This window comes from Astatotilapia calliptera, chromosome 5 (assembly GCF_964374335.1).
Source record: "Astatotilapia calliptera chromosome 5, fAstCal68.1, whole genome shotgun sequence".
In the NCBI taxonomy this organism is placed as follows: Eukaryota; Metazoa; Chordata; class Actinopteri; order Cichliformes; family Cichlidae; genus Astatotilapia; species Astatotilapia calliptera.
The window spans coordinates 16,364,854-16,375,046 of NC_137426.1; the positions used below are offsets into that span (position 1 = coordinate 16,364,854).

Sequence of the window (10,193 nt, forward strand, 5' to 3'; positions counted from 1 at the left end):
TTAATGCATCACAAAATCTCATGAGGTCATGAGCAGAAAAAGATCGTCCAGGGTTACTTATAATTGTTGGCTGGTTCATTTTGAAGATGTTTTCATTGATCATTGCTGTTATCTTCTACAAACATTAAATAAAGCATCTAACCCATAGTTTAAGTAAACTTAACAGCTTTAGTTCCTGAACTGAGATAAGCAAGATTTTCAGGGACAACAGCTATCAATCAAAGCTGTCATCATAACCCTGTCAGACCACAGTTTTACAATTTTAGAAGTTATTAATTAAAATCAGACTTTTGGGAGAAGTGACCCATTGACCACACAAACTACTTAACATGGAAGAATGTGTCTGTTATATGTATATCTGAGGTGGACTTGAGTGTTTTACTTAACCCCCCTGGCCCATACGCTAACATTGAGTGTGTGGGGTTAATAGCCTTTACGGAAGCCAGACGCCAGGGGGCGATAGAGACGTTTGGGCTTCGCTTTAGGGAAGTCAAACAATGGGGACGTCATTTTTTCCACAGTCAAAGCACACTGGTTGGAAGTGAACTGAAATGTAAAAGACTAATAACACCAGGAGGGGGCAGTAAGCGGAAACTGTGGATACCAATTGAAGCAAAACACTGAAGAAGAAGCGGCGGACTCGTTGGTTTGTTGACGCATTTATGCCGCGAGTTTAATTTTGTAGCTATCAGACAGTTATCTCTGAACAAATAGCTTAAAAATCAGTTTACAGGTTACATATCGTGTTTTCAGCAGTAGTTAATCTTCAGTTTGTGACTTTCCTTTTTGTTGTGGTTGTCTGGGAAATCTTCGGTTTGGTTTGTCAACAGTTCTGCTTGAAAATGTCAGTGGATACAGAGGAAACTCACCAGGTAAGTGTTTCAGTTCTCTTCACTGATTGCCTGTTTGGCTAATATTAGCTAACACAAAGGGACGTTGCGAAAGCTACTACACAGGACCGTTATGATGTGTTTTAACGTGATGTGTTTTGGGGTTTTAGAGGTTAAAAGCTGCAGTTCATTATACAGTGGGTCGTCTCTGCCAGAAGATCGGTGAAGACCACCGGAGACCGTTCAGCCGACAAGCTATAGCGGCAATAGCCGAGACGACATTCAGACAGTGTGGTAGGTGTTCAACTAATGAGGATATTCTTTCACTGACCACTTTATTAGGCATACCTGATTTCTAATCAGCCAATCAGATTGCAGGGGTTAAGTGACTTCAAACGTGATGTGGTTAGTTTTCCGAGTGTTTCAGAAACTACTGTGATTTTTTTTCTCCGCACACAGCCATCTCAAGCGTTTATAGAGAATGGTCTGAAGAAGAGAAAATATACAGGAAGCCCATTTCCCTGAGTGAATATGCTTTGTTGGCCAGATCGCTTTGAGGTGATAGGAAGGCAACAATAACACAATACCCCCTCATTTCAACTAACATACAGAAGCGCATCAGCACAGTATATCAAAGTAGATGGGCTACAGCAGTAGAATACCACACCAGCTTTCGCTCTTGTCAGCTAAGAATAGAGATGGGTATCGTTTAGGTTTTATCCGATACCGGGGCCAAACCGGTACTTTTGAAATGGAGCTGGTGCTTAAACGGTGCTCTAACTGGTGCTTAAAGAATGGAGACTCCCCACCTGGGACTGACTTAATCTGGGACTCCCCACCATTTGACCTAAGAACTGAAGAAGCTTCTCAGATGAGAGGTGAAATGTCTGCAAGTAACTTAAAGAAGTCCAGACGCTTTTCTTTGCAAGCTCCTTTGATTAAAGAATGGAGAACACAAACTTTGTCCAAAAACCTCTTACGTTTTTATTTTTAGAAGTCTCTTTTTTTCTGCAAAATGATAACCAAGTTAGCCTTTTCTGTTGATACAACATACCTCCTTTGGTTGGAACCGGTGCTTAAACAATGGAAAACACAAACTTTGTCCTAAAACCTCTCATGTTTAGCTGTTTTTTTTTGTTGTTTGTTTTTGTTTTTGTAAAAAGATAACAATGTTTGTCTTTTCTGCAGCTATAGGGCATATATGGTATCACTCTGTCAAACAAGAAGACAGCCGCATGTAACTACAACGGTGTTTGCTAGTTCACCTTACATGCATTAATGTAATAACGTGGTTAGCCTACTCAACGTATTACACACGAGCAACATTAAGCTACTCGCCCAGAGAAGAACGGCTGCTGCTGCTATCATCATCCGTCATCATTTCTGCTACACTGGCAGGGCTAGGGGCCACGACTCTCCTCTTCGGTTTTTGGGGGATGTTGCTAACTCCAGGTCCGATAACAGGCACCACTCCCGCAGTAGATGTGCACGGTGTGAGGTCTTGCAGCAAGCTATCAAATACGGTGCATTTCTCGGCTTTAAAAAAAAACAAAACGCTATGTGTCGCCAGGTGTTTCATCAGGTTCAAGGTTTTACCTCCTTTGCACAGTATCAGCTTAAAGCACTTGTTGCAGGCTGCTGAGTTTGCATCTTTTGCTGTGAAGTACAGCCAGACTTTTAACTGCTTTGCCTTGGGCATTTTTAATCTGCAGCTCTGCTCTAAAAGAACGTACATACCTGGGCCTGCCTACTATCCTTGGAAAGGTAAAATGATTGGCTAGAATCCAAAGTGTATGACATCTCAAGAAAAAAAAAGCACAGAAATAAAGCACTGAAATGTGCGCTGCTTTTCGGTCTGGGTACTACCGTTTATGTCAGAACTGGTGCCATAATGGCACTGGATACCGGTACCCATCCCTAGCTAAGAATAGAAAACTTAAGCTACATTTCACATGGAGTCACTAAAACTGTACATTACAACATTTGAAAAATGTTGCCTAGTCTGCTTATTCTCAATTTGTGCTGGAACAGATGGCAGGACCAGGATTTTGCATAAACAACATGAAAGCATGGATCTATCCTGTCTTGTATCAATGGTTCAGTTGGTTAGCTGAGGTAGAGGGAGGTCTGGGCTTCTCAGCTTAGGTTGCTGCTTTTGCTGCCTGGCCCTGGATAAGCAGTAGAAAATGAATGAATGAACTGTCAGTCTGTTAGTACTGATTGTAGTACTTAGTACTGTTAGTATTGTTGCATATCCATGTCCTCTCTTTTATGCCAATAGTATATCCATTGTATGACATAGTGCATTATTCTGGTTTCCAAAGGAATCACACATCATGTGACGAAACTCAGATCATCTCAAAATGGTTTCTTGAACATGACAATGAGTTCACTGTACTCAAATAGCCTGCACAGTCACCAGATCTCAATCCAACAGTACCTTTGGGATGTGGTGGAAAAAGACAATCACATCATGATGTGCAGGTGACAAATCTGCAGCAACTATATCATGCTAACATGTCAATATGGACCAAAATCTCTGTGTTTCCAGCACATTATTAAATCTATGCTATGAAGAAATAAGACAGTCCTGAAAGCAAAAGGGGGGTCCAACACAGGACTATAGCATGGTGTACATAATGAAGTGTGTGTGTGTGTGTGTGTGTGTGTGTGTGTGTGTGTGTGTGTGTGTGTGTGTGTGTGTGTGTGTGTGTGTGTGTGTGTGTGTGTGTGTGTGTGTGTGTGTGTGTGTGTGTGTGTGTGTGTGTGTGTGTTTTTTTTAACATTGTTTATCCTCTGATGGTATATGTTATAAAATATGAAAATTTACTGGCACATCAGTACAAAGTGTGGCGGTATTTACATACCCTGCCTAACAGCAGCTCTATCTCACTGTGTTGGAACACATTTTTCAATAACGGATATATAAAATATCATGCAGATTCATAATGTACAGTTTTGCATTTTTAAACCCATAATAGTTATTGTTTAGAAAACTTAATATACCTTTCCATATGAAATTATTGTGAAATTCAGTTTTTAGCTGCTTCTTTTTTGTAATTCAGTTACACTCAAGTAGTTGTTTTCACTCTTCGTTTTTAATGAGCATATTTCAACATATATGATATATATATCATATGATTTGACCAGTCACATGTAAAATTATTTTGCATTATCAAGACTGTATAGTTTTCCTTCCAGGCTCAGATTAAATCAACAATTTGCAAGCATGTAAAATTTAGTCTAAATATGGGGATACAATTCCAGCTTTTTTTCCTGATATAACTTTTTGCAACTCAGTGTGCTAATATGCTCTTTGGTGTGGATTGTAGAAATGAAATGACATTACAGAACTCCTTAGATTTCATCAAAAAGGAAAAGAGACAGAGGTAAACTCTGGGTTTCTTGAGTTCAGAAAGAGAACAGGAAACACACTTTTCCTAAGCTTACCCTAAACCCCATTCCTGGAATAAAGTGCAGTTACTTAATTATGAGTTGTCACTGAATTCAAAAATTGTGTCAAAACAATAATGGAGTCAAGTTTGGTCCATGTACAGTAGTCTTTTGTTGTGGTGTGTTAGGTTTATCAAGGTAAAAATGCAATACAGGTGGTGGCCATAGGCAGCGCTCTCACTCTTTCTCTTCTGTTTATTTATTTTTAACATATAGTTTTGCTTTTCGTTGATGTCCTTGTCATTACTGGAACATGAAACAGCACCTGCAGCCTTTTTAGGTTGCACAGGCAGTCCAGGTTAGCACATCCATATGGTCTGTCACAAGATTTGTTTTGTTTCCAAGCATAGTGTGGAGGAGAAACCAGGAGATGGGCTATTAGAGGAGGAGGGCTGGACAGAGCTGTAGACAGGCATCACGAGAAGCACGTATATGTATCAGTCAGATAAGGATAAGAAGAAAGCCACAACCTGCAAAACCATTTCCTTTTTGGGGGCATCTTGTTTCACCTCTAGTGAACCTGTTCTCCCTTTCATTTGCATCAAAGAAGGTGATATGGCTTCTAAAGGGTCCATTTACATGAAAACTGCAATATGCCTTGTTATACTGTGCTCACGTTCCCTTATTTTTATTTAACTTTTGAGCAATATCTATGGAAATGAATGGAGTTATAATCTGAAATGATTCTAACTCAAGTGGACCAAGGATCCACAACAGTCAACATTAATGCAGTTTTACAACAGTCAACATTAATGCAGTTTTGCAACAGACTGAAATCAACATTTCACTCTTTGTTTTTAACAGATATATTTGCCAAAGACCTGGAGGCTTTTGCAAGGTAAGCATTTTTTTTTTTTTTTTTTTTGTCCCAGCACCATATTAACAACTTTACCAAAAATACTTTGTTACTCAAACTGCAGCTATTCAAATATGTCCACGTGGCTTCCAATCCCAAATTTCATTTCAGGCATGCTAAAAGAAGCACAGTGTCTGTAGATGATGTGAAACTTGTAGCCCGCCGCAGTACTGCTTTGGTGAGTTATTCAAAGAAACAACACATTCAGTGACATGATTTCTGTACAGTTAACTTACAGTACAACAAACATGTAGTCATGCCAATGTTAACCACTAAAATAATTTCAAATAATTGTTTACTGAACCTGTGTATTGCGTATATAATCTACAGCAGACAGCAAATTTAATGTTTAATTTGTCTTTATTTATTTCAGTCCATCCACATACAAAATAAAAGTGACGAACTGACCCAGGAGCACATGAGTTTAAAAAAGAAGACTACTGCAAAGAGAAAGAACACAGAAACTGAGGAGGAAAGCAGAGAATAAGGACAGGACACAGGCAAGCCTGCGGTATCTGACTTCAGCCCAATCAATCAAATAAACATGAAGACTGACTTACATGTATCTGATAAAGCCAAGAGCCAACAAAAGTCCTAGTTCTTTCATGGGACATGTGCCTGTCAAAACAGTTATGTAGCAAAGATTTGGAGCAAATAAGTGAAAAGTTCCATCCCAGGATCTGCTAATGTGATGTTGAATTTTAGTGCATGTAACAATTTTGACCTGATTTGTTACCATGTATGAATGAAACATTAAACTTGATTTTTAAAGCATTCGCCAAAGGGACCCTACAGAAACTGTTCCCTTCATGTTTTTCAGTGAGACTCTTAAAACAAATCCCCAATTCCAAGGCACAGAAACCTGACATTAGCTCTAGTATAATAGCCAATTCGGGAGAGAGAGAATATTGCTGAAGGAAAGCAAAGCCACATTGCTGAGCTGGACTGTTTTACCTTCCCAGTACCTCATAAGTGTGGATAATTAAAAAAAGGGGATCATTCACGAACAAGCCATCAAAAGCAGCAAAAAGACAGGTACTACCCCATGTCTGAGAAGGCCACACACTGAAAGTGTTGGAACTTCCATCTTCTTCCTTCAGAACAGACTTCAGTCAGGGTTCAAACGGAGACCTCGACCAGCAGAGCCCAAAGTCCCTAGATGTGTGAATCGAATTAGATGGTTTTTGATTTGACAAACTTGACTCAAGTAATATCAACTAAGCATCTATTCAAATGAACTTTATTAGAGAACTCCCTTCATTTGACATGTTTATAAACACCTCACAAACAAAATCTACTGGGAACCATTGGACACACCACTCCACGTTCGCACACCATCACTCGCGTCCCCCAGTGTCTTCAGCAGGTGTCATCCACATCAAGTACACACTTACAGATCAGTTCATTAACATGAAAGCACACACCATACGGCATTCAAATCAGATAATATAAGCAATACAAATATTCATCACAACATTCCACTACATTTTGATATTTCTGCACTTGACAGACATACTTAAGAATAAGGAAAAACTTGCAAAGATTAAAAAAAAAAAAAATCTTGAAGTACTAATTAAACAATGTCCATGTTAGGGGAGGCGCTCGTAGCATCTGCAGCTTCCACTCACACACTCAGAAAGCAGTCAACTTGGGCTCTTTCACTGCACAACCAGTCCGTTTCACGCGTCTCTCTCCGTTCGCTCACTCATCGCTTCACTCTTCGCCACAAGCCATCCTCAATCGCACTCATCAGTTCTTAAAATGTCAGTTGCGCTGTTCTTTCCATGTAAAAGTGGATAAAAGTGAAAACACCCACCGTCTCTTAGAACATGCGGAGTGAAGCCGTTCTTTGATGGCATAGCATTTACAGGTGGGAAGAGGGAGAATGATACCGATATCACCCCAAGAATGCTGCCAAAGAGGAGCTTCCTCGCAGGGAAATGGAAGAGAGGTGAACTGCAGAAGAGATTTCAATGAAGGCTTTTCCATAGAACTTGACTGCAAATAAAGTTGCACTTAAAACATTTATGTTTCAACCAGATTCTTCCCAATGCAAGATTGCCTTTTAGGTCGATGACAATGCCGGATAATGGTGAACCACGAACATTCATGCATTTTCAAAGATGGTTATCACATTTCACAATACATGCATTAGAGAATCCAGTTGAAATGGATACAAACAAATGAGACATCAAAAATAGCACTTTTCTCAGACATCCTGGTAAACAATTCACTTCAACACTTCCTAAATTAAATCTTTAGCATTTTTTTCCAAATGTACAAAACATCTTCACGCAAAAGTGTTAAGTTTTCAGATACGCATCAACACCAGAAATAAATTTCGAAATGACTCGTCTTTCTCGCAGTACTTACCATACAAACACTTAACTTACATACCCCACCCAGATGACTTTGACTCCATGCTGGACCCAAAACCTGAGCTAAACCCACTACCACTGGTTGTAGAGTTTGACCCTGTTCCCCAGCCAAGACTGGCTGAGCTGGTGCCGTAGTTACTGTTGCCTGTACTGAAAGACTGACTCTGGTCTCTACTAGAGCTTGTTCCACTGGAGGTGCTGCCTGAGGTGGATGTCTGCTGCTGGCTAGCCAGCATACCCATCATACCCCAACTACTCTGCAGAGCAGCCTGTGCAGCAGCCATCATGGCAGGGTTCAAGCTGAAGGAACCAAAATTAGCCAGACTACTGTTAGTGCTGCTCCCTAACCCACTACGGCTGCTACCAAATGCTTGAGCCCCAAAACCATTTCCGAATCGTGCTGTGCGATCAAACTGCCTATTGCCATGTTTGGGCTCAGCATTTGAGATGTGAACACTGACTCCTTTGATAATAAGGTCTTCTCCACAGAGAGACTGGGCAACCTGTGAAAGGAGAAAAAAAATTTTGATTATGTGGACGCAAGCAACACCAACAAAGAAGGAAAGAAATACCGTCTACATATTTCATACGTTACCTGATCATCTGCAAATGTAACAAAGGCAAAAGCACGGAATGGCTTGGGAATGAACACATCTGTGACTTCTCCATACTGCATAAAGAACTGTCGTAGATCATCTGTGGTCATGTCTTCCGTGCAACGGCCTACAAACACTTTGCGGCTTCTTAGTGGCTCATCAGGACCTTGCTGTAAAGAGGAAAGGAGGGTGCATTAGCATTACAGATTGTTAACCACAGTATTGGCTTAGTTTTGATTCCCATAGTGTGTGGGTATATGCATGGGCATTACCATATTCACCTTCGAGTTAGGGAGCTTGCAGTCGCACCACCTCCCATCGATCATATGGCGCTGAGAGATCACCTTTTCCTGAGCTTCATACTCTGTGAACCTCACAAAGCCAAATCCTTTAGAGTTTCCGGTCTTGGCATCCCGTTTCACCTATGAAAGAAGAAAAAAATAAAACACCAGCAAAAATAATAAAATAAAACAAATAAAAAATTGCAAATCAACGCAAATGTTTTACTATCCAAGTAATACCTGAACCATGATGACTTCACCAAACGTGCTAAAGTAGTCTTTAAGGTCCTGTTCGGTCGTTTTCCAAGGAAGACCCAATACAATCAGGTCCGATGTTTTCATATCTCCCCTCTTCATTTTCACGGCAGAAGAGGCATCGATTTCATCCATTTTTCTTTTATTGTCTAAATGGAAAGTTTGGGGGGGGGGGGGGGGGGGGGTTAATATTTTAAAAGCTATACAACCAAAATGCAAAATATAAAATTCTTATATAGTTAGTAGTTTATGCATTTCCCTCTTTCCCTTGACATTTAATAAAACAAATTGCACACCACTTGAATAATAATAATTTAAAATCAGTTCTGGTGATATTCCTTTGGCGAAAACCCAGTCAGCTCTTAATTAAATCTTAATTAAAAAGTTCCTTAATGGAATCGGGCGAAACAAAAACACCACCAAATGGTAAGGTTAAAATAATCATGCCCTTCAAAACAAAGTCCAGCAATATAGGTACTTGGTTTGGCAGAAGGACTTTAAGGAACAAAATCAATCCTTTGGTGCTCTTTTTAATGAATGGATTTAGTGCCCGAACTCTGGTGGGCGTGACCAAGTCACTTGTCACGTCACTTATCTATTTTCAGTAACCTGAAGCTACTTCATGAATTATAAATAACATCTGCCCACCTGTTCGGATAAAGTCTCTAGGTTTAAATAAGAACAAGGAAAAACACCAATCCTTACCTTTTGGATAGTTCACCACGTACACGACATTCCCCCATCCATTTTCTGGCGCGTGCAGGACCCCTTCCACGAGTCGCACTCCTCTCATGCACTGAGACACGGGGCTCCTGAACCGCAGGCCGCAAGCCCCAGGAAACTGAGCCGCCACGGTGGAAAGAAGAACAGTGCCGTCGTCTTCGGAGGGAATCTCCATGGGCTCCTCATTTTCTTCCTCCGCCACTCGAATGTACACCTCAGCCATTTCCCCGCAAAAATAAAACTTACTCGCAGAAGCAAAACAATGCTAGCGGTTAGCTCGCTAATTGTCCACAGAATCGGCTAACCTTAGCCGATGACGCTAACAGGACTGAATGAGTCAGGCTAAACTGTTTATTATACTTGAGACAAAGACTTCTCAAATACAAAAAACTAAAACGGCGTCGGGGCTAGTTTACATCCAAATGATTTAATCAATAATGCTACTTTTAGATTGCGCTAAAAAGCGGGCAACGATATTACTGCTCCTTTGTTTGCTGGGACGGGGATCTGTGCCGTCAACACCGGACGACGACCGCTCTAACGTGCCTGTTGAAAAGAAAACTGCGCAAATTCCGTCAGCTAAACAAAAAGATGTAACGTTTTCCTAAAAATAGTTTGCTCGGCCCAGAGGAGTGGTGCAACTTAAATAAAGCGCTTGTCTCGTCCAACATGCAAAGTAAGGAAAGCTCAGACGAGTATTTTTCCACGAGGCGAAAAATAACAGCGCCATGTAAGGCGAGCAAAATGGCATTATCTAAGCGAAGAAGGAACTACGTCACTAAACTGGAAGGTTTCATTTCACCCAGGCAGGCGGGGGCCGG

The 10,193-nt window shown here is 40.7% G+C and overlaps 2 protein-coding genes across 5 annotated transcripts; one reads left to right on the top strand and one right to left on the bottom strand.

Annotated features, from left to right (window-relative positions):
• Positions 1–513: 513 nt before the first annotated feature.
• Positions 514–5,913, top strand: cenps (centromere protein S). 2 transcript variants are annotated; one of them, XM_026167537.2, is made up of 6 exons: positions 514–646; positions 831–872; positions 1,001–1,124; positions 5,088–5,121; positions 5,251–5,317; positions 5,513–5,913. In XM_026167537.2, the coding sequence occupies exons 2-6, from the start codon at positions 843–845 to the stop codon at positions 5,624–5,626; spliced, it is 369 nt and encodes a 122-aa protein (XP_026023322.1). In that variant the 5' UTR covers positions 514–646; positions 831–842; the 3' UTR covers positions 5,627–5,913. The 2 variants fall into 2 exon arrangements, with proteins under 2 accessions (XP_026023322.1, XP_026023321.1); XM_026167536.2 differs by having other exon boundaries at positions 597–872.
• On the bottom strand, positions 5,481–10,146 carry tardbpb (TAR DNA binding protein b). 3 transcript variants are annotated; one of them, XR_003272417.2, is made up of 6 exons: positions 9,355–10,146; positions 8,635–8,798; positions 8,386–8,535; positions 8,113–8,283; positions 6,956–8,020; positions 5,481–6,294 (listed from the first exon to the last, which is right to left on the bottom strand). XR_003272417.2 is itself a non-coding variant. In XM_026167531.2 (5 exons), exons 1-5 carry the CDS (start codon positions 9,593–9,595, stop codon positions 7,529–7,531), a joined length of 1,209 nt encoding a protein of 402 aa, XP_026023316.1. In that variant the 5' UTR covers positions 9,596–10,146; the 3' UTR covers positions 6,364–7,528. The 3 variants fall into 3 exon arrangements, 2 of the variants coding, with proteins under 2 accessions (XP_026023316.1, XP_026023315.1); XM_026167531.2 differs by lacking the exon at positions 5,481–6,294 and having other exon boundaries at positions 6,364–8,020; positions 8,395–8,535; XM_026167530.2 differs by lacking the exon at positions 5,481–6,294 and having other exon boundaries at positions 6,364–8,020.
• Positions 10,147–10,193: the final 47 nt, after the last annotated feature.